This window comes from Physella acuta, unplaced genomic scaffold (genome assembly GCF_028476545.2).
Source record: "Physella acuta isolate Inbredline_101_S28 unplaced genomic scaffold, ASM2847654v3 ptg000580l, whole genome shotgun sequence".
Classification (NCBI taxonomy): Eukaryota; Metazoa; Mollusca; class Gastropoda; family Physidae; genus Physella; species Physella acuta.
In genome coordinates this window covers 15,445-40,452 of record NW_026732099.1, presented here as the reverse complement: position 1 = coordinate 40,452, position 25,008 = coordinate 15,445, and the positions used below count along the sequence as shown (strand labels likewise).

The window sequence follows — 25,008 nt, the reverse complement described above, 5'->3', positions numbered from 1 at the left end:
CCCAAGATGTTTCGAATGTCCCCTAGATGTTTCGAATGTCCCCTAGATGTTTCAAATGTCCCCTAGATGTTTCAAATGTCCCCTAGATGTTTCAAATGTCCCCTAGATGTTTCAAATGTCCCCCACCCCACGAAGGAGAATGTCTGACCAATATTCCCCCATGTTTGGCTCACTTCAAATGTGACCCTGTAGACTTACGTATAAAGCCCCGAACATTTGGGGACTGGGGATAATTTTAGTCTTACGTGTAAATCCCAAAAAAAAATTGGGGACAATTGTAGACATATGTCTAAAGCCCACAAAAATTGGGACAGTTATAGACTCACATGTAAAGTCCCAAACTAAAGGGACAATTGTAGACTTACGTGTAAAGCCCAGAATTATTGAGACAAATGTAGACTTACGTGTAAAGTCCCAAACACACGGTGAACACTGAGACTTACGTGTAAAGCCCCAAACACTGGGCAATTATAGACTCACGTGTAAAGCGCCAAACACTGGGGTCAGTTATAGACTCACGTGTAAAGCCCCAAACACTGGGTCAGTTATAGACTCACGTGTAAAGCCCCAAACACTGGGTCAGTTATAGACTCACGTGTAAAGCGCCAAACACTGGGTCAGTTATAGACTCACGTGTAAAGCCCCAAACACTGGGGTCAGTTATAGACTCACGTGTAAAGCCCCAAACACTGGGTCAGTTATAGACTCACGTGTAAAGCCCCAAACACTGGGTCAGTTATAGACTCACGTGTAAAGCGCCAAACACTGGGTCAGTTATAGACTCACGTGTAAAGCCCCAAACACTGGGGTCAGTTATAGACTCACGTGTAAAGCCCCAAACACTGGGGTCAGTTATAGACTCACGTGTAAAGCCCCAAACACTGGGTCAGTTATAGACTCACGTGTAAAGCGCCAAACACTGGGTCAGTTATAGACTCACGTGTAAAGCCCCAAACACTGGGGTCAGTTATAGACTCACATGTAAAGCCCCAAACACTGGGGTCAGTTATAGACTCACGTGTAAAGCCCCAAACACTGGGGTCAGTTATAGACTCACGTGTAAAGCCCCAAACACTGGGGTCAGTTATAGACTCACGTGTAAAGCCCCAAACACTGGGGTCAGTTATAGACTCACGTGTAAAGCCCCAAACACTGGGGTCAGTTATAGACTCACGTGTAAAGCCCCAAACACTGGGGTCAGTTATAGACTCACGTGTAAAGCCCCAAACACTGGGGTCAGTTATAGACTCACGTGTAAAGCCCCAAACACTGGGGTCAAGATGAGCATATTCCTGACGTAGACAAGCTCCCTCTGAGCCACGAACAATGGCGCGTACTCACGTTCTTTATGAAGGTACTCGATCGTCTTCAGGGCTATCGATATCTCAAGGTCACCGGATCTGTGGGGGACATAACATTACGTCGTCGAAATAAGAATTAATTGACTAGGACATATTTTGTACTGACCACACTATCCTTGCAAAAGCCGAGATCACTGAAACAGGTTAACTCTACTTCACCTGCCTCATGGACCTTAAGGCTTGAAAGGGTACTTCTAGTTCCTTAAGAGAATTAAAGAGGGTTAGAATTTATCGCAATTGCATCTAAACTTTACTTCCCCGTGGATTAGAGAGAATAAAAGGTTTACTCCATAACTTCTAAACTTCACCTGTCCTCCGTTTACTAAAAAATTCAAATATTACAAAATCTGAAACTGGTTTGGGAGTTCTCTATAAGTAAGAAAGGGGGTGGGGTGTATGGGTGTATATGTGTATATGTGATTTAGGCGAAGGGAGTTCATAAAATTAGACTGAGAAAAATATTAATATAGATCAGTGATGAATTTTACTTATTACGTATCCAGGTGTTTGAAAACATTTAACGTCATTTTGTGGTTGGGTATACTTTTATATTGACTTTTGATTAAGTGAATTAAAGGGAGGGAGTTCGGTAAATTAAAAAAAAAATTAACATCAAATATTAACAACCCGGTTTTAATTAACTCACTTGACCAGGCTCCAAGCATCGTGAATTATTTGGGCTCTGTTGACTGCTGGGATAACCTGCAACATTGTATGAAATGGTTATCATCATCTTTACCCTGTTATGGCCTAAGACACATGGGGCCACCAAAGTAAAAGTAAAATCCCCTTCAAAAGCTGACGGTCTATTGGGGCAAGTGAAGTAGAGTTCACCTGTTTCTGTGACCTCGGCATATGGAGGGATAGTGTGGTCTGCACTATGCCCAGCCGCCTATACTTTCCCTATCGCGATTTGAGTATCCGTCAGAATTAGGTGGACTGAGGAACGGTCTACTGACTTGAACCGGAATTGGATCTCGAGACTTAATGGTTAGGAGTCTAGTGCTCTAAAGCTAGGCCACTCCGTCCCACAAAGAAGCTCTTTCCATTTTTGCCAGTTTCTGGCAATTTTTTAGGCAATCTTCAAATGGTTATGTTTAGCAAATATAATATACAAGCCGACCGGCGGCATATCATACGCCGCTATTTAGTTGTTTTCTACTTTTCAGTAATTCATAATTTGTGAATTCGACAGTACCAATGCTGCCACTGAAAATATTTGCTTTAAAACACTATCAGTAAGTCGTTAAGGACTATAACCCCTCACCCCCCTCCTTTCCCCAAATCCCTTAACCCCCCCCCCCCCCCGTGAAAGCAGCCGCCTTTTAGTTACCTCCCCTAAGTTTAAAATCGTTTCAAACTAAATTATCTGCCCCTAATATCCGTCACTAAACCCGGCTCTACGATTGGAAACATTTAGCGTGAACCATAGCTCACCAAAACTTCCTAGAGAGGAAGAGATGCGACTGCAAGGCGCGCTTACAGCTTATTTCTAACGTCTCCAAGTAGAGAATTGTAATTGTATGCAGTGCATCTTACGTTGAGGTACAAACAACTATAACAGGGGTCGGCAACCTACGGCTCGCGAGCCGCATGCGGCTCTTTTGGTGTCGAGATGCGGCTCTTCAGCTTCATGCACACACATTAATAATTGTTTTATTTTATTTTCAAAACTCATCAAAATGTTGTTCTGCAACACTCGATAATGAAAGATATTAATAATAAACATAAATAATAAACTCTTGCTATTAAATTAGAATATTTAGTTTCTCCCTACTTGAATGAACTTCCTAATAAAGTGTCCATCCCAAATTGAAAAATTCAACGTGGATATCACAAAGAAACTAAACGAGCTAAATGTAAAACTGAAAGAAAAGGAAAACCCAGTCGTGCTTGAAGAAGATGATTGTTGCGAAAAAAAATTATTTCAATTTTGTTGAAAACACGGAGAGCGGTAAGTTACTTAATTTCGGCAAGTCTGAAAAATAAATATATCGTGATAAAACCAATACTACTATTAACATGAATTACTTCAAGATAACTATAAACAAAATGAAGGATGGATTCACTGAGATATTTGAGCAATTAAAAAAAAATGCAACTACTTGGACGTTCATAGTAGATTCTCTCAACAAAAAAAAAAAATTAGATTAACTTCGAGCTATTCAGAGTTTCTTCCAGGCATCTTTTCGGGGGGGGCTTTGCCCCCCCGAAAAATTTTTACCGCCCCCCCCCCCCCCCCGAACGAAATGAAATTTATATAATTTATATAGAAAATATATATATACTTTTAACAGTGTCCGCCCCCCCCCCCCGAAGAAAGTCTACCGCCCCCCCGAAGATTTCAAGTGCCCCCCCCCCCCCCCCGGAGAAAAAAGTCTGGAAGAAACACTGGAGCTATTTGGAATTGATGTTGGTTCTCTTCTAATGAAATTGCTAGATTTGAACACCAAACATTTGTGGAGTGGTAAGTTCACAGATATCAAGAGCAAGTTAAAAGATTTGGAGGTCCAGTAAAACATGCACGTTTCGCTGCACAAGTGGACAGCTCTAAAAGAAATGCCGCGAGTTGAGGCACTATTTTGTGACGCATGGAATAGTCTTGTAGGATGCTGCAGTAAGGTGAAGAATTTTGGCATTTGGAGTGCTGACGATCTTCGGTTCAACATATTCTTGCGAGCAAGCGTTTTCTTGCATGAATATAATATAAAATATATGTAAAAAGCCAACTAACAAATACAAATCTATAGGCGTGCTTGAAACTGAAAACAAGTTTTGAGCCAGGTTTAAACAAACTTCCAAACAGCACGCAAGACCGAAACTATTGTAAATAGTATTCAAAAAATAAAGTTATATTATTTGATTACTGATTTTATTATTTTTAAAATACTTTAATATTTTTTTCTGCGAAACATGTGTTTGTTTTCATATGAATAAATATTATTTCATATTTAAGCTATTTATTTATTAATTATATATATATATATATATATATACATATATATATATATATATATACATATATATATACATATATATATATATACATATATATACATATATACATATATATACATATATATATATATATATGTATATATATATATATATATATATATATATATATATATATATATATATATATATATATATATATATATATATATATATATATAAATCCTAATCAAATATCATGATAGTGAAATAAAAATGGTAGTGGCTCTTTAAAAACTGGGAAATTTTGTAAATTGTAACTTTTGGCTTTTCCGTCTCAAAAGGTTGCCTACCCCTGAACTATAAGAAACAAGACAGAGTGTTGTTCTCTGCTAAAAGTAATTGTGCTAAGGGATTTAGCAAATGCAATAAAATTTCATTTTACTGACGTTGTCTTATATGTTATTGTTTTGATATTTTTTTATTGTTTAGGTAACGTGTTTACAATAAATTTTAAAATGTATAAAAAAATAATAACATATTAACTTTAGAACAGTTTAGCTAAAAATATAATTCACATATTATACGTTGTATTATAGCTGTACAAAAATTACAACCACCGTAAAAGTTTGACATTGGTATATCTATAATTTTTTTAAATAAATTATTTTGGTTTTCTCCCTTAGCCTAGATAATAGTTCCCCTTTGGAATAAAAGCTTCTGTACGGAATAAAAGTAATGGTTTGTGGGAGCAGTTGGGCCCACAAAGAATTTATTTTCTTTATGAAATATATATTCACTTTTTTGTTCGGGGGTGGGGGTGGTGTACAATTCCCCCCCCCCCTCCCTTAAATAGACACATGAAAGAAACGTTGCAGTAGAGTGAGGGAAAGCCCAGAATAGCCCAATGTTTTGTTGAATAACTTATGTATACGTTTGCTGGTAAATCTGATCTATGCAGTGGCGTAGGCAGGGGGGGGGGGGGGGGGGTTAGGGGGGGGTCGTAAGCCCCCCCCCCCCCCCCATATATATAAAAAGTATGAGGGGGGGGTGCAAATCGAAAGTTTGTCCCCGGGTAAAAATTGGAACACCCCCCCCCCCCTTGAGACGATCCTGGCTACGCGACTGGATCTACGTGTATGTTGTACGAGTTGCGACAATCCGAATCTCATAATCTAGACAAGAGACATCTGCAACAATATTACAGTAGCTTCGATGAAGTAGCCGGATGACACTGTTAATAAACCGAGACAATTTCATTGGTTAAAACCTACCAGGTGGTCCTCCATCAGCTGTCGACACAGAGCCAGCCAGTTGCTGGCAGCGTAGTTGACTCTGTAGAACCCGTACATCTGGACGTTGGCCAGAATCCAGGCGTTGGGATCAGAAAGTTCTGGAAGATCCCTGATTGTGATTTCACCTAAATGCAAATGTAATTTTTTTTTTAAACAAAAGAAACAGAAAAAAAATTCTCTCGCCATCTTGTTAATATTTGTTTAGACATTTTACCCTATAACCAGAGTTTCTTCCTCGTCTCCCCCCCCCCCCCCCACCGAAGAACGTCTACCGCCCCCCCCCCCCAGAAAAATTAGTCCGCCCCCCCCCCCAACCCCGTTTCAAGTGTCCCTTTCCCCACCCCACCCCCGTAGAAAAAAGCCTGGAAGAAACACTGTATATAACATACACACCTTATAACATTTAAATAAACACCTACCCCCCCCCCCCCTCACCGCCAGGGACAGATTAATAAATTACTGTTCCTTGCAGCGATCAATTTTAATAATTAACTGTTACGAGACTTACTGCATAAGATTTTAAAAATTAATTATACACACAGTCCATGCTAGTCTTTTCGAAATAAGAAATTAACGTTAAGAAGAGTAGCGCGATCTAAAGTCTAATTGGTTATTAATGTACCCAACCAGTGGTTTCTTATTATCCGAAACAACAATAAAAACGTTTATAACAAAAAGTTTTAAATATTCTAAAAATAAGACAATAAACATAAATTTCCTTTGGCTCAGCGTTGATCGGTCTAGAACGTGGTTTAACATATGTAACAAGCAGAGTATCTTCCAGGCATCTTCCCCCCCCCCCCCCCCCCCGAAAAAAATGTACCGCAACCCCCCCCCCCCCCCCCCTGAACGAAATGAAATTTATATAATTTATATAGAAAAATATATACTTTTAACAGTGTCCGCACCCCCCCCCCCAAGAAAGTCTACCGCCCCCCCCCCCCCCCGAAAATTTCAAGTGCCCCACCCCCCCCCCCCCCCCCACCCCGGAGAAAAAAGTCTGGAAGAAACACTGGTAACAAGTCTTTTATAGATGTTCATAGAACTTTTTCGTAGATATGCATAACATTAAGTCTGCAGTATATTTTTTGCTCGTAGATGTTCATAGTATTAAGTCTGCAGTATATTTTTTCGTAAATGTTCATAGTATTACATCAGAGGTTATTTTTAAGTAGATGTCCATAGTATTAAGTCTGCAGTATATTTTGTTCTTAGATTCTCATTGCATTAAGTCTGTAGCATATTTTACTGTTTAACTTAGCTTACTTTGACGGCTCGTCCAATGCAGCCACAAGATGTCTCTGTCTGTTTGGTTAAAGTAAGGATTACGGCTAGAAGTCAAGGTTAGTGGGATGGTCCACTTGTAGCTGAAATCATAACAAAGTTTTTGTTATTGTTTCATTGTCTTTACAGAGATTATTGCAGTTATTATTACCATGATTATTGTTTCATATCTTGTGACAACAGGTAGTTTGACGGTGAATTCGTGTTTTACGTGTAACTTCCATATTCAATTGAGATCCTACTTCGTTGCACAACTTTTACACGAGTTTTCTTTGCGGTATAAAACAAAAGTTGTGTTTTATACAAAAAAGGGTTCCCAGAAAAATGCGCAATTGAAAAAATCCACAATAGAAAAATGCGCAAACAGAAAAATGCGAAAAAACAAACTAAAACACTTGAATGTTTTCATGTTTCGTGGAAATATGTTATATTACGCTACAATGTACACGTATTCAATCTTTGTTATTGTCTATAAATGCTCGATTTAAGAAAGCAAAAAATGACAGCGCATTTTTACGCAGTTTTCCGTTGCGCATCTTTCAGTCACCGTAAAAAAGGGTTGTCATATATTTAGCATTGTCTGTCCTCCTGTCCTGGGCATAGTGCTAAATACACTATCCCTTCATACACTATCCCTTCATATGTCGAGGTCAAGAAACATATGAACTGTACTTCATCTGCCGAATGGATTGCTAGGTCTAAAGAGGAACTTTTAAAAAAATATTTTTTCGTTTATACCCATTCGAGACGGTATATCGTCATATGAAGGGATAGTGTATGAAGAAATAGTGTATTTAGCACTATGCCCAGCCACCTTTACTTTCCTTAACGTGAGTTAGGTACCCGTCAGAGCTGGGTTGACTCAGAGACTTTCCACTAACTTGTAATCATATTCGAACTCGAGAATTTTGGGATAGCCATCTAGCGCTCTACCGCTAGACCACGATTTCCCGTTCTCAATGAATATAATATATAATAAATTTTATAAAAATTGTGTTTTGCCATAATTTATGAGTTAAAATTCTTTAAAAAAAATAGTCAGCAGTCCCCATAAGCAGAGATAAATAAAACAAATTAGCCAGCAGTACCCATACGGGGAGATAAATCAAACAAATTAGCCAGCAGTACCCATAAGGTGGAGGTAAATAAAAAAAAAATTAGACAACAGTACCCATAAGCGGAGATAAATCAAACAAATTAGCCAGCAGTATCCATAAGGGGAGATAAATAAAACAAATTAGCCATCAGTACCCATAAGGGGAGATAAATAAAACAAATTAGCCAGCAGTACCCATAAGGGGAGATAAATAAAACAAATTAGCCAGCAGTGCCCATAAGGGGAAATAAATAAAATATAGCCAACAGTACCCATAAGGGGAGATAAATAAAACAAATTAGCCAGCAGTACCCATAAGGGGAGATAAATAAAACAAATTAGCCAGCAGTGCCCATAAGGGGAAATAAATAAAATATAGCCAACAGTACCCTTAAGGGGAGATAAATAAAACAAATTAGCCAGCAGTACCCATAAGGGGAGGTAAAAATCTCAGGGTCCGCGGCAGTGTAATCCTCCAGGTATCTCTTCTGTGACACCAGAACTTGATCGGCTGTGTGGCTGCTGCGTTGTACGGTGACCACTGGGTAGTTCATCTGTAGGATCCACGTGTCCATGATCCCCTTGACGTCCAGGTCTTTGCCGTCTCGCCTGGCTTGCTGGGGTAGGGGTAAAAACGGTGTTTCTTTCAGGCCTCTCTTCGGAAGGTGTCCCCAACCCCCCCCCCCCCCCCCCCGTCCAACGCAACCGCCGAAGCAATTTTAACGCCGTCCCCCCCCCCCCCCCCCCCCAATGGGACGGAGTGGTCTAGCGGTAGAGAGCTGGACTGCTAACCCGTAAATCTCGAGTTCGAATCCGGGTTCAAGTCAGCAAACCGTCCTTGAGTCCACCCAACTCTGATGGGTACCTAACTCACGTTGGGGAAAGTAAAGGCGGCTGGGCATAGTGCTGACCACACTATCTCTCCATATGCCGAGGTCACAGGAACAAGTGAACTCTACTTCACTTGCCCCATAGACCGTCAGGTTTGAAAGGGAAACTTTACTTCCCCCCCCCCCTCCCCCCACCCTACTCCCCATCCCCACCAGAACGTAATTTAACATATATATAGAAAAATATCTTTACGAGTGTCCGCCACCACCACCCCCCACCACGTAAAATTGTGTCCCGCCTCCCCCCTAAAGATTTCAAGTGCCTTCCCTCCTTCCCCCCCCCCCCCTTTCCGGAGAAAAAAGTTTGAAAGAAAAACTGGTTACATATTGTACTGTTTCATGTGGTTATTGGTGGGATGATGAACTGCTGGTTAAAGATGGGTTAATAGACGCGTCCAATAAAGACGGAAAAACCTAACACATTCCCTAAAGCCAACAGGTTTTGTTCGCCCTGATTCACGAAGATTCTGATGTTGCGGTTTGATAAACATCATGCACGAACTACAACATGTACTGTTGACAATATTATATGAAATCATCATGCCCAAGAAACATGAGGCAGGTGAAGTAGAATCCATCTGCTTCAGAGACATAGGGATATGAAGAGATAGCGTGGTCAGCGCTATGCTCAGCCGCCTTTACTTTACCTAACGTAAGTATCTACCCTTCAGAGTTGGGCGGACTCAGGAACGTTCAACTAACTTGAACCCGGATTCAAACTCGAAAATTTCGGGTTAGCACTCTAGCTCCCTGTCGTGAGGCCACGCCGTCCATTATATCAAATACTGTTGACATAATTTATGAACTACTGTTTACAACATTTATGAACTACTGTTGATAATATTTATGAGCTAATGTTAATAACATGTAGAAACACCTGTATCTACCTGTGACAACACCTCCCAGAGGTCATCATGGGTCACACTGCCATACTGATACTGATTCAGGTAAGTCTAAAAAAATAGGATGCAGAGTTAAGAAATCTTCTTATATGAAAAAGAATGCATAACATTTAGAATAAACCAAAATTAATTTAATTTCCATAATGTATAAATACGAATACACATACAACTGTTTGAAATGTTAACATATTACACACACACAACACACACACACATATATATATACATATATATATATATATATATATATATATATATATATATATATATATATATATATATATATATATATATATATATATATATATATATATATATATATATATATATATATATATATATATATATATATGTGTGTGTGTAATGATGTATTTATAAAAAAAAACTTTGGCTTACATGTAAAGCCTTCTTGAAAGTATCACGACCTAAGATGTAGTCCACCATTCGGATAATCGCACAACCCTAGACAACATGAGAAGCGAAATGCAACATCAATGATGAAAACTCAACTTAATTTTACTTTATAAAGCTCGCTATAAAAAGGGGAAGTATTGTTTTTTTTTAAAGGGAAGGGGGGTGCTTAATGTCTTAAAAGTTAGAAAAGTGCATTTGTAAGCTACTGAGAACAATTACTACAACGGCTATTTTTTTTTTTTGTTCGATAAATTAAATTTTTTGTAGTAGTAATTGCTAGAACACTTTATCGAAACATACTTTTCTTACGTAAATATTAGAGGAATTCACATAGTTCGCATTTTATCCTTTAGTTTTTTATTTTTAAATAGACTCGCATAGTTCGCAGTTTATCTTTTTTTTTAAATAAACTCACATAGTTCGCAGTTTATCTTTTCAATCGTTATTATTAGATTTACTCGCATAGTTCGCAAGCTTACCTTTTGGTACGTTATAGTTGAAGGAATTTTGTCCAAATCTTTGACAGAAGCGACATGAGAAAACAATGGTACAGAAGCCGGTGTGCCGTCCTGTACTAATGCTTTCATGATGTCATCGACCACCATCGTGTCCAGCTAATTGCAGGTGAAGTAGACAGGGGACAGGTTACAATCAATAGAGTCAATATTTTAGTAAACATTTCTGATATAAAACAAATGTTTAAGTCGTGTTTTAATACAAGCAACATACTGTGTGTCTGTGTTTATATTTATATTCTGAGAAATCATGCACATATTATTTAAGACAAAACTGCGACATGTTTTACCCACCCCCTACCCCGTATAAAAATATGTAACGTAGCTATTCCTCGGGTCAACACTTGCTGCTTTATTTTATTAAATCAAACCACATGCGCTAAAGTTACATTTGTATTGAAACAAAAGCGCCAAGATTTTTCGACATGAAATAAAGAATTGCTATTCCATTGGTTTCAGCATATTCATCAAACCAGTTGTCACACTCAAAATTAAACATCTTTTTGCGCAAACCTTTTTGGGGAAAATGTAGACCTATGAAAATTCCATAATGATTGTGACATTTTTTTTTCTAATTTTCAGCCATGTATAAAGCTGTTTATGTTTTTAAAAAAATTTAGGTATATTTTTATACCTATCGGTGTATATGTGGCGTGACAAAATACACCCCCCCCCCCTCCATCCAAAAAAGAAATGTATTTATATATGTATACATTTTTAGGCTACAGCCACCTTTACTTTATAGCGCTTTACTTTATAAGCCCTTACATAATTGTTATGGGTCAGTTGTAGGTTAGATAGAAATAGGTTAGAATAATCTAGAATTAGGGGAGAGTGTGTGTGTGAGTTGAGTTTACCCTAGAATATTGTTAACCCCGGTGTGTTTGTGTATTGTTATCCCAAGGTCGAATGCGGTTATAAAAGCTGGAGTGAATGATTGTAAGGGGGTTAGTTGGTAGCGGTTATGGCGAGGGCTACTCTGTTATGTGAAGAATTGAGTCCAAATAAAAGTATTGAAGATAACCACGAATCGTTTCCTGAGTTAAACTAAATCCGGACGCAACAATAATTATGGAAAATGTTAGCTGCTATATAATATGCATGTTATTCCTTAATCCTTATTATTCAGTCATAAAACGAGCAACACAAAGATTTCATATAAAACAAAAAATACGAACAATGTTCCACTCCGGATGCACGCGATCAACTCCCAGGAACTCCAAGAAGGTCGCGAACCCCTCATTCAGCCAGAGGTCATCCCACCAAGCTGGGGTCACCAGGTTACCAAACCACTAGAGGTCAAAGTTCATAATATCAGCAAATAAATGTCGAGTTCATACAACTAATATATAAAATATATATTTTATATCAATGTCACCTCCCGACCCCCTCCGGGAAGTTGCAAGTGTCCCCTCCCCAGAGAAAAATATATCAAGTGACACTAGGATGAAGTAGCGGACATTTTCTATATCTATTGGTCAACAGCAACAACTCTTTGTATTAACTGTGGTCATCTATAGAGTGGGATCTCATGGCTTCGTTTTTCGTGGATCTGGGTTGATTTTTAAAGTGACGTGTGACGACAAAGAGGTGTTGGGGATGGCAGGGAAAGGGGAAAATCGTGACGTCATTAATGGACGAGCGATTAAATTTTTTTAAAATGTCTGGAAAGTCGTAAGAAATCTTTAAATAATATATTTTCATAAAACACAAACATATACAAATAAGTTATTTTAATTTTTTTTAAATAAGTAGAAAGTAAAGGCATGTACATCGTTTGAATAAAGCAAAAAAACTACCTGATGAGCCAACTCATGCGATGTGATAATGGCGACATTTTTCATCGTCTTCACCGTGGAGACCCGGGCTTGGTAAAGCATAAAACCTCTGCCTTGGAGTAGAGGTAAAATTTTAAGTTTTTTTTTGGTAAATTAATTCATAATAATTAATTAAACTACATTATTTTGTGGGTATATTATTGCAATTTAATTTTTCGTCTTGGTGTAGATAAATTTATTAAAGTTCATGTTTGGTGTTATATTTAAATGGAACTACAACCGCAGGTGTTTTCTTAAGGTACACGATGTGGCACTGTCTTGATCTGAACTAACACAATGTATGTTGTTGCATATGGTGAATATATGTTGTAGCTACCTGTATATGATGAGGGCCCCAGTTTTCCATAGCAGCGTAGGAAAAATGTGGAACGGCAACCATATCTGTGTAGTAATATAAATATAGCAGATACAATCATGTTTGTGTCTTAATATTAATATAGCAGATATTAATATATCTGTGTGGTAATATAAATATGGCAGATACAATTATGTATGTGAGGTAATATAAATATAGCAGATACAATTATATATGTGTGGTAATATAAATATGGCAGATACAATTATATCTGTGTAATAATTTTAATATGGCAGATACCCTTAATGTTTTATATTCTTATGCAGATAAGCATCAAAACAACAGGAGCTAGGAGAAACATCAACCTCACCTTGTTTGGGTAAATGGAAGGAATATATTTAAAAACTCCTCCAGAAAATTGGTGACAGCTGTTCCTACGATCAGGGCGTAGTCAGTCTGGTTCACAGCGTCCGGTCTTGACCAGGTCCGTATCTTGGGGAAAAAAATTTAATTTCTATTTTTGTATGGGATAATTCTTCTTCTTCGTTCTTAATTTTTAGTGTTGCGAGGGATCGAGCATTATCTGCCAGAGGGTTTTTTTTCGAATTTATCAACCATGAGCTTTGCCATGCTTCCATCACAATTAAGGATTACGTGTCAACTGGTTATGCGCCATTTAGGCCGATTTCAGCCTGCTTTTCTTTTTGGATTTGCTTCCATAGCCTTTTGGAGTTGTCTCTCCTAGAAGAGTGGCTGTCCCCAGCTAACGAGCCTCATCTGCCCGAGGGTTCGAACTCGAGACTTTTCGGTTTAGCAACCATGAGCTTTACCGACTCGACCACGCCGACCCCTACGGGATAAATTGAATTACTCATTTAATTTCAGCTTTACGCGGTTTTATTGAAACCAGGCGATTTTCATCATTTCCCAAACCTGTAAGCGAAGTTAAAGTCTACACTCCTTTTTAAACTAAGCCACAATTATAGAAAAGATTAACTCTATGCATTGGGCAATGTTTTACAAAAGTAAAATAATGAAAGTTTACTTTCTGTTGCCTAGGTTACAAGTTATTTAATTTATCTGCCCTAGTTTCAGAAATGGTGAATATGCTGTTGTCAACATTTCAGAAACGGTTAAAAAAATGTGGAGTCTATTTTTCAGAAATGGTTAATATTCTGTGCTTGACATTTAACAAATGGTAACTTTTAGTGTTTCTTCCAGACTATTTTCTCTGGGGGGGGGGGGGGGGGGGACTTGATATTTTTGGGGAGTGGGGGGGGGGAGGGAACACATTTTCCGGGAGGGCGGACACTGGTAAAAGTATATGTTTTCTATATAAATTTCATTTCATTCGGGGGGGGGGGGGGGGGGGGGGGGGGGGACGGTAGATTTTCTTCGGGGGGGGGGGGGGGGGGCAGCATTTATTTGTGTAATTAAATCCACACATTTGAAAATCCAACTCATTTTTCCCCCCAGGCACTCGTCGTTTCTACGATTGGATATATCGGATATATTGGTATATTGGTATATTTTTTTTGTATATTTTTTCCTAATCTCATAATCTAATACTACTACTGGGGAAAGGGGGGTGGATGTTGAGTAAAATGTGTAAAGTATTGTGTACCGTAAAATTCTCAATATTCACAAAGCTCAAAACACTGACAAACAGAAACCTGACATAGCTGTTTCACTGGCAAGTTCCTAACTTACCCAAATCTTATGACAAACAACAGTTTAAAATAAAATCAAATGAACTTACTATTGTACCATTTGCAGTTTGACTTTCTTTGAAGCTAAAATCACAGAAGACAAAAGCAACCAAATACGTGGACATTTTCGGTGTTTGTTGATAAACATCTTTGATGTAAGTAATTCCATCCTCAACACTAGAAAGTTAAATTAATTAAATTAATTTGAATTTTCTTTTTTACAATAAATGGATATTTTTTTAAAGGAACACTAGAGCTAAGTAGATTGGAGTAGGGGCGGGGGCGGGGGAGACAAGACGAAAAAATTGAAAAATATAAAGAAGAAAAATCTTTTTGCCTGTTCAGTTAACGAATAATTAGAGTTAAACAGTCTTCTAAGTACACATTGATCATCTCGAATATACACACAAACTCTCTCTCTCTCACTCACACACAAATACACACACACACACACACACACACACATATATATATATATATATATATATATATATATATATATATATATAATGGCTTGGAGGAGTTTTAAACTATGTGACAATAAAAGATAAATAACATCATTAAAAGGACTGCTCGGAGTTTGCTCTGAGTTTTTAACTAAAACAAGTTTATATGCGATTTTTATGTTGGAAAATTATGAAAAACACTATGAATCCAGCATTAACTTAATATCTCAATACAAAAAAAAAATATGCACGGACTTAAACTAGGGAAACGAACGCGCGATGTTAAGCTAAGACGTGTTGCACTTTACGAATCGACCACGCATTTATATTATTCATTTTTGTGTAAATTAAAAAAATTAAGTGTGAGAGATCTCCCCTAAACTTTCTCGAATATACTTATGTAACAACGGGGGGATGGTCATTTGGGATATAGACATGATTTTTAATCAAATTTTAATTACTTAAACTTTTTAAAAGAGAATAGAAAATGGTAGAAAAAAAAATTCATAAAAAACGTTTTAATAACAAGCTTTTATGTAATGATGCACTAAAAAGTAGAAAATAAATTATAGACTACTATTTAAATAACTATAAAGAAAAGCGTGGGTCACTTTAGAATCTCTTGGATACCTTTACTAATGTTAAGGAAGACACCCACGCTTTTCTTTATAGTTATTTAAATAGTAGTCTATAATTTATTTTCTACTTTTTAGTGCATCATTACATAAAAGCTTGTTATTAAAACGTTTTTTATGAATTTTTTTTTCAGTACTTTACATGTTTTATTTACAATAGAGTTACATGACTAAAAACCATTGCGCGCCTACTGAACATCACGTTCAGTAGGCGCGCAATGGTTTTTGAACGCAGCCATTACGTGATGGCGCAGCTATTGACGGTGATGACGCGTTCGGTGTGGTTGGCTAAACATGCCTACTAATTCAGTCCAAATTTTAATTAATTCATAAAAAATTAATTAGGCATCCAATTAAGTCAAATTTAGTTTCAGATTGCATTGTCTTCATGTCTTGACCCACGTGCCAACTGTGAATCGTATCGGTCAAGTAGAACTGTCCGAATTTTCACTCCTGCGTTTCCGTCTAGACTGACGACTGACGACAGACTGACGAGGAAGTGAGTTAAATAAAAGCTTGTAAAAAGAGTTGCGCATCGATTGGACAGCAAAAATTGTGTGTATAATAGTGCGAAATATTAGTACTTCAAATGCGTTTATTAAGAAATCGGAAATAGCGTAAAGTACTAATTCCGGTACACGTTAATTACTCAAAGAAGGCAGAGAATTAGATTTCTTACTTCTCTGTGAAATTTTGTCTATCTGATATATTAATCAAGTTATAGGCTTTTGAAAATCCAAAAGTAAAATATGTTCCACTTCTGGTTACCGGAAATCGCTTAATAGTTGATACACAACATATAAATGAAATTTCATCAACCTAGCTTTAACGGGTGACAGGACAAATGATCTCAGGACAAATGATCTCAGACAAAATATCTCAGACAAAATATCTCACGGACAAATGATCTCAGGACAAATGATCTCAGGACACATAATCTCAAGGACAAATGATCTCACGGACAAAAGATACCAGGACAAAATATATCAGGACAAATGATACCATGGACAATTGATCTCAGACCAAATATCTCAGACAAAATTTCTCACAGCAAAATTTTAATAGTGTATTGGATGATTTTAGTTGATCTGAACATTTTTTTATTGACTGTCATATGGTTTTGTTTACTATGTTTAATATTGTTTATAGGCCAGTATAATAATTTTGAGAAATGTTTGCCGTATAAATTTGTCATATTTTACTAAACAATTAAAAATTAAGATTTCTAATATAGTATGCGAAGATTAAAGAATTTTTTTCGATAGATAGCTTAGGTGGGCTTGACAAACATGAGACAATCCTACCACGTCAGGTGGACGAAACTAGATCAAAGGGGATGAAATAAAAAAAAAGACACACCTTCGTATCAAGGTGCCCGCCCGCTTTGATAGCAGAGTCATGCCTTTAGGAAAAGACAACCGCCCTCCATGGACAATACAACTAGCATCTAAGGTCCATTGTTATGCGTCGGTCACACCTTAGTGATCAGGTGACAAATGCTTAATTAAACAATCAGTGGTCATCGCGGAGCCAAGTTTGTTTTACTGTGCTTGAAAACAAAGCAGTATTGGTAGTGCGTACTCAGCTATGGCCTCATAAGTTACCTAGCAGAAATGTTTTAGGTCATTAGTTTCTGGTGAATTTGTTTATTAAAGCCAGAAGTGGAGCAGTCAAAGAGATTTTGAAATGTGAAGTTAGAACATGTCGAGCTAGAGTTAACACAATACATGATCACATAGTACTGGAGAGGTGTGATCATAACGATGTACCTGCCAGCAAAGAAAAGTATACTTTATGTTTAAGTTGATGCTGCAATAAAAAACAATAATATACGAACCTGAAGACCCATTCACATTTTTCAAAAATATTTAGCGTGTTCTGATCATTAATGTTATTTTATTTGTTTTATACATTATCATTTATTATACCTTTCAGGCTAAAGGAGTAAGTTTGTTTTAATTTTTATTTTTCAAATCAAACGCTACTACAAAGATTAAGTTTCATAAATCATTTGATGCTTTGTTCAGTTAAACAAATTCATTTTATTCACAATTATTATGCGTTACAAAGTAAACAAAACTATATTGACATTTAATAAAAAAAAAGTTCAAATCAACTAAAATCATCCAATACACTATTAAAATTTTGCTGTGAGAAATTTTGTCTGAGATATTTTGTCTGAGATCAATTGTCCATGGTATCATTTGTCCTGATATATTTTGTCCTGGTATCTTTTGTCCGTGAGATCATTTGTCCTTGAGATTATGTGTCCTGAGATCATTTGTCCTGAGATCATTTGTCCGTGAGATATTTTGTCTGAGATATTTTGTCTGAGATCATTTGTCCTGAGATCATTTGTCATGGAACCCTTTAACGATACTCAAGTAATCGTGTTCACAGACATACGCACACACACACAAACATACGGACAAAATTGCAAAGCCCAGTTTTTCCGACTCTATTACGCGTAAAACGCCTACATTTTTATAAAACTGGATTTAGAATTTTCACCCGATTAAAATATGTCCCCTATACTCCGTATATCATGAAGTACTGAGGAGTAAAACGGTGAAAACTGTCAAAATTTCTTGTGATTTTTGTGCACGATTACAATATTTCATCTATACTCTGTATACGAGAAAGTAAAAAAAAAATTATACAAAAAAATTATTTAAAACTCCAACATAAAAAAACTTACAAAAATGTACTGTTGTCCAGCATCGGCATGTTGGACAGGCTTGCCAGATGTAACGGGCGAACAAGTGTGATATTAAATGTGGCTTTTAGCCCCGGTTCGTCCAGACAAGGGAAAGCTTTCCTGGCATCAGCAACCTGAAACTGTGTGGCTGCCAGGTACCTGTCAGTTATACATTTCATTTATAATATTGAAGTGTTGTAACTAATGTTTCTTGATTTTAAAGGATTTAGTATTTAATATTTAATGGATGAATGTATTTATTAGAGAAGGTGGGGGTCGGCGTGATCGAGTCGGTAAAGCTCATGGTTGCTAAACCGAAAAGTCTCGAGTTCGAACCCTCGGGCAGATGAGGCTCGTTAGCTGGGGACAGCAACTCTTCAAGACGAGACAACTCCAAAATCGAACAACTGCTGCCTTGTAGTTTGTTCTTGGTTGGACAAAGGCTATGGAAGTAAATCCAAAAAGAAAAGCAGGCTGAAATCGGAGTCAATGGCCTCAATGGCGCATAACCAGTTGACACGTATCCTTAATTGTGATGGAGGCGTGGTCCAGTCGGCTAAAAGCTCATGGTTAAATTCGAAATAGTCTCGAGTTCGAACCCTCTGGCAAATAAGGCTCGATCCCTTCCAACACTAGAAATTAAGAACGAAGAAGAAGATTAGAGACAGTAAATAGACTTGATATCTCACTGTACTCAAAATTACTTTAAAGATTTAATATTTGATATTTTACTTGGACTAAATGTCCTCGTACCTGTCAATAACTAGTATTATTTTTACATACACTAAAGCTCCATGTTATATTACTGTGACTAAATGTCCTCATGCCCTATAATAACTAGTATTTTACATACACTAAAGTCCCTTGTTGTATTACAGTAAGACACTCACACATTACGGTCGTTCCTCTTGTAAAAACTGGAATAGAAACCAACTAAATCTTTTCGTATTGGCGCGGAGAAGTTCATCGATATAATGTATGTTAATCCGGCCTGGAGAATATAACATATAAAAATATATGTAATGACAAAATCTAAAGATGCAATAATCATACCTGCCAAACATCTCATTCAAAATATCGCAATGTTACAGAGTTAATAGTTCAGGGCAAAACATCCTTATGTAAATCCTTATATATATATATATATATATATATATATATATATATATATATATATATATATATATATATATATATATATATATATATATATATATATAATGTATATATATAAATGTAGATAAATATACATATGCATATGTATTTGATGTCTGTATATATATATTTATATATATATATATATATATATATATATATATATATATATATATATATATATATATATATATATATATATATATATATATATATATATATATATATATATATGCATATATATATATATACATATACATATATATATATATATATATATATATATATATATATATATATATATATATATATATATATATATATATATATATATATATATATATATATATATATATATACATCATACAAATCCAACCTGCATCGATTCATTCAAGTAAAAAATGTAAAACATCCGCTCTTTGTCCTCCTCATAATAATCAACCACAGGATTCGAACCCTCGCGCTCGGCCTTGATCTTGACGCTGGTGATGTTGACATTCAGCCCCTCTACATGCAGGGTGACGTTGTCTGTAGTTACGTCACACCGTAACCAGATTTCAACATACCCCTGTGATGCCATATGTAATTCATTTGTTAAATGGTGATACATAGTTAAACACCTCTTTAGGTTTGATTCCCCCATATTCATGGAGTATAATTTATTATTGTTATTTTTACTGACTCGAGAATAATAAGTATTATTTCTTTAATATTACTCAGCATTCCAAAGGGCCACATAAGGCCATACCCCAGGCACTTATTTATGTTACCTTCATAGTTCCCTAACAGAGGTACTAATTCTATACACACCGTGGTTTTAAAAAAAGAGCCCTTCAATCAGGGTTTTTTTTTCGAGCGCTGCCATTTAATGTATAGGCCTACACTTTGTATATATATTATACATTTATTCGTTGCAGAATATAAGCACAGTGATGTTTAATTCAATATCTGTATATATATATATATATATATATATATATATATATATATATATATATATATCATGGGGGGGGATATACGTCAGATTTTTTCACGCTAAATAAATTGAAATCTACTTTAATATAAATTGTGTCGTACCTTAAAAGTGGATTGTTTCGTCCTTAATAAATTGAGCCATACCTTAATCGTGAGAATTTTCACACTAAATGAATTGTGTCGTACCTAAAAAGTGATTTTTTACTTTCTCGTATATACGTAGTATAGAGAAAGTATTGTAATCGTGCAAAAAAAAAAAATCGAGATTTTTACAAATCTCGACGTTTTACACCTCACTGATACGGAAAAACATAATTTTGCAATCTTGTCCGTATGTCTGTGTGTGTGTGTGTCTGTGTGTCTGTCTGTCCGTGTGTAAACACGATAACTTGAGTACCGTTACAGCTAGGTTGATGAAATTTCATATATAAGTATTTTATCAAAATCGTAGATCCGTATCAACTTTTGAGCGATTTCCGATAACCGGAAGTGGTACTTTTCCTACTTTGATTTTTTCAAAAGCCTATAACTTGAGTACTATTTCAGATAGATAAATGAAATTTCACATGTAAGTAAAAGATCTAATTCTCTACCTTCTGTTAAATTTTGAGTAATTTCCGTTGACTGGAAGTAGTAATTTACGCTACTTCCGATTTCTCAAAAAACTAATGTAAATTTTTAAAGTACTAATAATATTGCGCACTATTATACGCGTTTTTATTCGGCGTTTGCTTGGTGCGCAATGTTTTTTTTATGAGATTCTATTCTATTTTTAAAAGTTTAAGTATTTAAAATGGATTAAAAATCATAACTATATCCCCAGTTACCATCCCCTGTTGTTTTATATAAGAATATTCGAGAAAGTTTAGGGGAGATCACTACCGGTTTATTTTTCACACTAAATAAATTGTGTCGGACCTTAAAAGTGAATTTTTTCACACTAAATAAACTGAGTCGTACCTTAAAAGTCAGATTGTTTCGGTCCATGCCCAGTAGATTGGTCTGTATCTCAAGGTTGTAGTGGAGCGGGTAGAGGGCAGTTGGCAGTCTGGTGTCTTTGACTAGTGCCACATCAAATGTCACGACCTCTTCGTTCTTATGTAAGCACAATGCACCTGCATGGATATGGTTTTATTTACCTGCTAGCTGTTTAGAAATTTGTAACGCCTACTTCAGGAAATAGACGTGTTTATTAATGAATACTAAACTACCATTAATATAACACACATCAATGCATTGAACGGTGTGGTCGGATGTTAGCGCATACTAGTGCTAACCCGAAGTTCTCAAGTTCGAATCCAGGTTCTCGTCTTTAGAACATCTTTGAGTTCACCCAGCTCCGATGGGTATCTATATCACGTTAGGGGAAGTAAATGCGGCTGGCCATAGTGCTGACCACACTATCCCTTCATATGCCGAGGTTACAGAAATAGGTGAACTCTACTTCACTTGTCCCATGGACCGTCAAGTTCCATAAAGGAACTTTACTATTAAAGACATCAATATACCAGTCATCAGTGCCTGACTTCAAGACTTCTTTTTTATTGTTCTTTTTTTGTACTTTGTTTGTTCATTCATTACCCTTAAATGTTTCTTGTTGCCACGCCGCACTTTACTGATAACTTAAATTGCTTTTCTTATAATAAAGCACACAATGCATGGTGTTGTATTCCTGCTACATTACTAGAATGACCAACTGACCTAAATTTTAATAGCAGATAAATTATCCCTAGTTTTGTGAGTGATTTAGGTCACGACGCGCCTACTCTTAACATAAAATTATGCATATCTATATATATAATTCTCTTCATGGAGACCATAGAAAACACCATGCACCTCAGCCACCACCCTCATCCCCACCTGTCAGGTGAGTTGGGGTTCATCCCAATGTTTACAATCATAGAGCCGGGTTAGTGACGGCTATTAGGGGCAGATGATTTAGTTTTTAAACGATTTGAAAGCAAGGGGAGATAATCAGTTCTGCTTGATATTTTCATTGTCGTCTGTAAACGGTTGCTTTCACTGGGCGGATGGGGTGGGTTTGAGGGGGGGGTGTGGGAGGCAGGGGGTGGGGGGTAGTGTCGAATTCACAAATTATGAATGGTTGATAAGTAGAAAATAAAACAACTAGATAGCGGCGTATGCTACGTCGCGGGTCAGCTCGTTATTAATTAATCAAATTCTTGGGACTCAGCCAACCAAACAACGAATCAATAGTGCCTCTGGCTTAAAATTTTAAAAGCTATATTTTTCTATCGCATATTTCAATACTTTTTCTTCTTCATTGTTTTTCTCAAGCGTTTTAACATTCTCTGTACGATACTTTTAATTAACATCAACCATGCGTAACAAGCCGATTATTGACAATTCTATACTTGATCAAGAGGAGAGGGGAGGATGTATGCTTGTATTTACAAAACCAGAAATAGATTGTTTGGTGATGATAATTGAGCACACACACACAAACAAACACACACACATACGCACAGATACAAATTGGTATGGAACGTAACGAATTTTAACGGGGGGTAGGCCTATACGTTTTCTTGTTTTCATTGTTGTTTTTAAGGTCTAGCACAAAATATTGATTAACCCATAGCCTTCAACGAGAAAATTAAATTAGAACCGAAACCTGACCATAAGAACCAAGCACTAAATCAAACCTAAACTGGAAGTTAAATCTAAACATAAAAACTTAAACTTATTCCTGAGTCTAAACCTTAACCTAAAGCTAAACTCAGATCTAGAGATTGACCTAAAACCTCAATGTAAACATCAGCCGTATATCTAACCGTATCCTTAACCTAGCCATGCACCTGTGGCCAGTTGGGGGCCATATCGAGGTTCCTAGAAAAATGCGCAATCGGAAAACTGCGCAATCGGAAAACTGCGCAAACAGAAAAAATGCGCAAATACAACCTAATTATACTAAAACACTTTAATATTGTCATATTTCGTGGAATATGTTTTATAATGCTACAAAAAACATGTAATCGTTTTTTGTTAATGTCTATAAATGCTTGATTTTAGAAAAAATAAATGCTCTTGTGCACTTTTTGTGCGCAGATTTCCGTTGCGCATTTTTCCGGCAACTCTATATCAAGTACCTACACCACTGGAAATGATATTAAATCCTCATATAAAGTAAAAAAGTAAGTAAAGTTTCCCTTTCAAACCTGACGGTCTATGGTGCAAGTGAAGTAGAGTTCACTTGTTTCTGTGACCTCGGCATATGAAGAGATAATGTGGTCAGCACTATGCCCAGCAGCATTTACTTTCCCTAACGTGAGATAGGTACCCATCAGAGTTGCGTGGACTCAGGGACGGTCTACTGACTTGAACCCGTATTTGAACTCGAGACTTACGGGTTAGCAGCCCAGCTCTCTACCGCTAGGCCACTCCGTCATATCCCCATACAAATGTGTATAGCGATTCACGGAAATCAAACACAGAAGTGCATTCAACTCACAGACATTTTTGTCTCCGGATGAAGCCAGGTTCATACACGCCGCCTCGACACTCTCGTTCGTTCTGCATTGGCACTGGATGTTCCTGGAACTAGCGAAGTACACCAGCACGCCCACACCGATAGCACAGGCTACTGCCAGCAGAGTCAGGAGAAATCCCAGGACTGGTCCGATGAAGCAGCCTCGTCTTGCACGTGGTAAGACGGGTGAATCCGATTGGCTGTCTGAGGCATCTTTCAGCTCGTAGGATTGGGACGACATGGTGTTGTTGTAGTGTGGTGTGTTTGGGGAGTGGGATGTGGGAATGGGGATTTTGGAATGGGAGATGTTTGATGTTGGATAGGTTTGGATTTTTATGGGCGCGATATGGGGGATGAGGATTGTTGGTTAAGGTTTATTGGGAGGGTAATGTTTTATATGGTATGTTGGATAATGTTTGTTTGGGTGGAATATGAGGGATGAGGTTTGTTGGGTGTTTTTTTAATGCGCTTTATTTGTCGTGGTATGTTGGAAAGGGTTTATTGGGAGGGTTATGTTGGATATGGTATGTAGAATTAGGTTTGTTGGATAGGGTATGTTGGGTAAGGTTTGTTGGATGGGGTATGTTGGATAAGGTTTGTTGGATGGGGTATGTTGGATAAGGTTTGTTGGATGGGGTATGTTGGGTAAGGTTTGTTGGGTGGGGTATGTTGGATGGGTTATATTGGAAGGGCTATGATAAATAAGGTATGTAGGATAAAGTTTCTTGGGTGGGGTATGTTGGATATTGTATGTAGGATCAGGTTTGTTAGGTGCGGTATGTTGGATATAGTTTGTTGATGGGGTTTGTTGGGTATGGTATGTTGGATATGGTATTTGGATACTGTTTGTTAGATGTGTTGGGTGGGATAAGGTTTATTAAAATAAGGTATTTTGGATATGGGTTTTCAGGGGGTGGTATATTGGATCGTATGTGGGGTGGGTTAATTCAAGTGGATTTTGTTTGTAAAAAGATGTATCAATTATATTGGATTTGATATGTTTGCTGAACTATTGTTGGAAGCTACATTTGACATAGAATGGTCTGTTAATTTATATGTAGTATGTTGTATTGAGCATG

At 36.9% G+C, this 25,008-nt stretch overlaps 2 protein-coding genes across 2 annotated transcripts; both read right to left on the bottom strand.

The window, feature by feature from the left end:
* Positions 1–1,240: 1,240 nt before the first annotated feature.
* LOC131947041 (thyrotropin-releasing hormone-degrading ectoenzyme) lies at positions 1,241–12,945 on the bottom strand. Its single transcript, XM_059308125.1, has 11 exons — positions 12,846–12,945; positions 12,491–12,582; positions 11,870–11,983; positions 10,656–10,790; positions 10,159–10,224; positions 9,748–9,813; positions 8,400–8,587; positions 6,857–6,957; positions 5,570–5,715; positions 2,008–2,063; positions 1,241–1,400 (listed from the first exon to the last, which is right to left on the bottom strand). The coding sequence occupies exons 1-11, from the start codon at positions 12,943–12,945 to the stop codon at positions 1,241–1,243; spliced, it is 1,224 nt and encodes a 407-aa protein (XP_059164108.1).
* Positions 12,946–18,308: 5,363 nt separating this feature from the next.
* On the bottom strand, positions 18,309–24,170 carry LOC131947067 (aminopeptidase N-like). The gene is made up of 5 exons (XM_059308148.1): positions 23,912–24,170; positions 21,403–21,557; positions 19,844–20,035; positions 19,203–19,303; positions 18,309–18,471 (listed from the first exon to the last, which is right to left on the bottom strand). Exons 1-5 carry the CDS (start codon positions 24,168–24,170, stop codon positions 18,309–18,311), a joined length of 870 nt encoding a protein of 289 aa, XP_059164131.1.
* Between the last annotated feature and the right edge of the window lie 838 nt (positions 24,171–25,008).

Coding starts and splice junctions, on each gene's coding strand:
- LOC131947041 (XM_059308125.1), bottom strand. CDS start 12,945: ATGATTGTATCTGCTATATTTATATTACTACACAGATATGGTTGCCGT. Junction 2,064..5,569: donor AGCTGATGGAGGACCACCTG/GTAGGTTTTAAC, acceptor ACAATGTTGCAG/GTTATCCCAGCAGTCAACAG. Junction 1,401..2,007: donor GATGCTTGGAGCCTGGTCAA/GTGAGTTAATTA, acceptor TGTCCCCCACAG/ATCCGGTGACCTTGAGATAT.
- LOC131947067 (XM_059308148.1), bottom strand. CDS start 24,170: ATGTCGTCCCAATCCTACGAGCTGAAAGATGCCTCAGACAGCCAATCG. Junction 21,558..23,911: donor ATCCGGAGACAAAAATGTCT/GTGAGTTGAATG, acceptor ATATCCATGCAG/GTGCATTGTGCTTACATAAG. Junction 19,304..19,843: donor ACTTGAATGAATCGATGCAG/GTTGGATTTGTA, acceptor TATATTCTCCAG/GCCGGATTAACATACATTAT.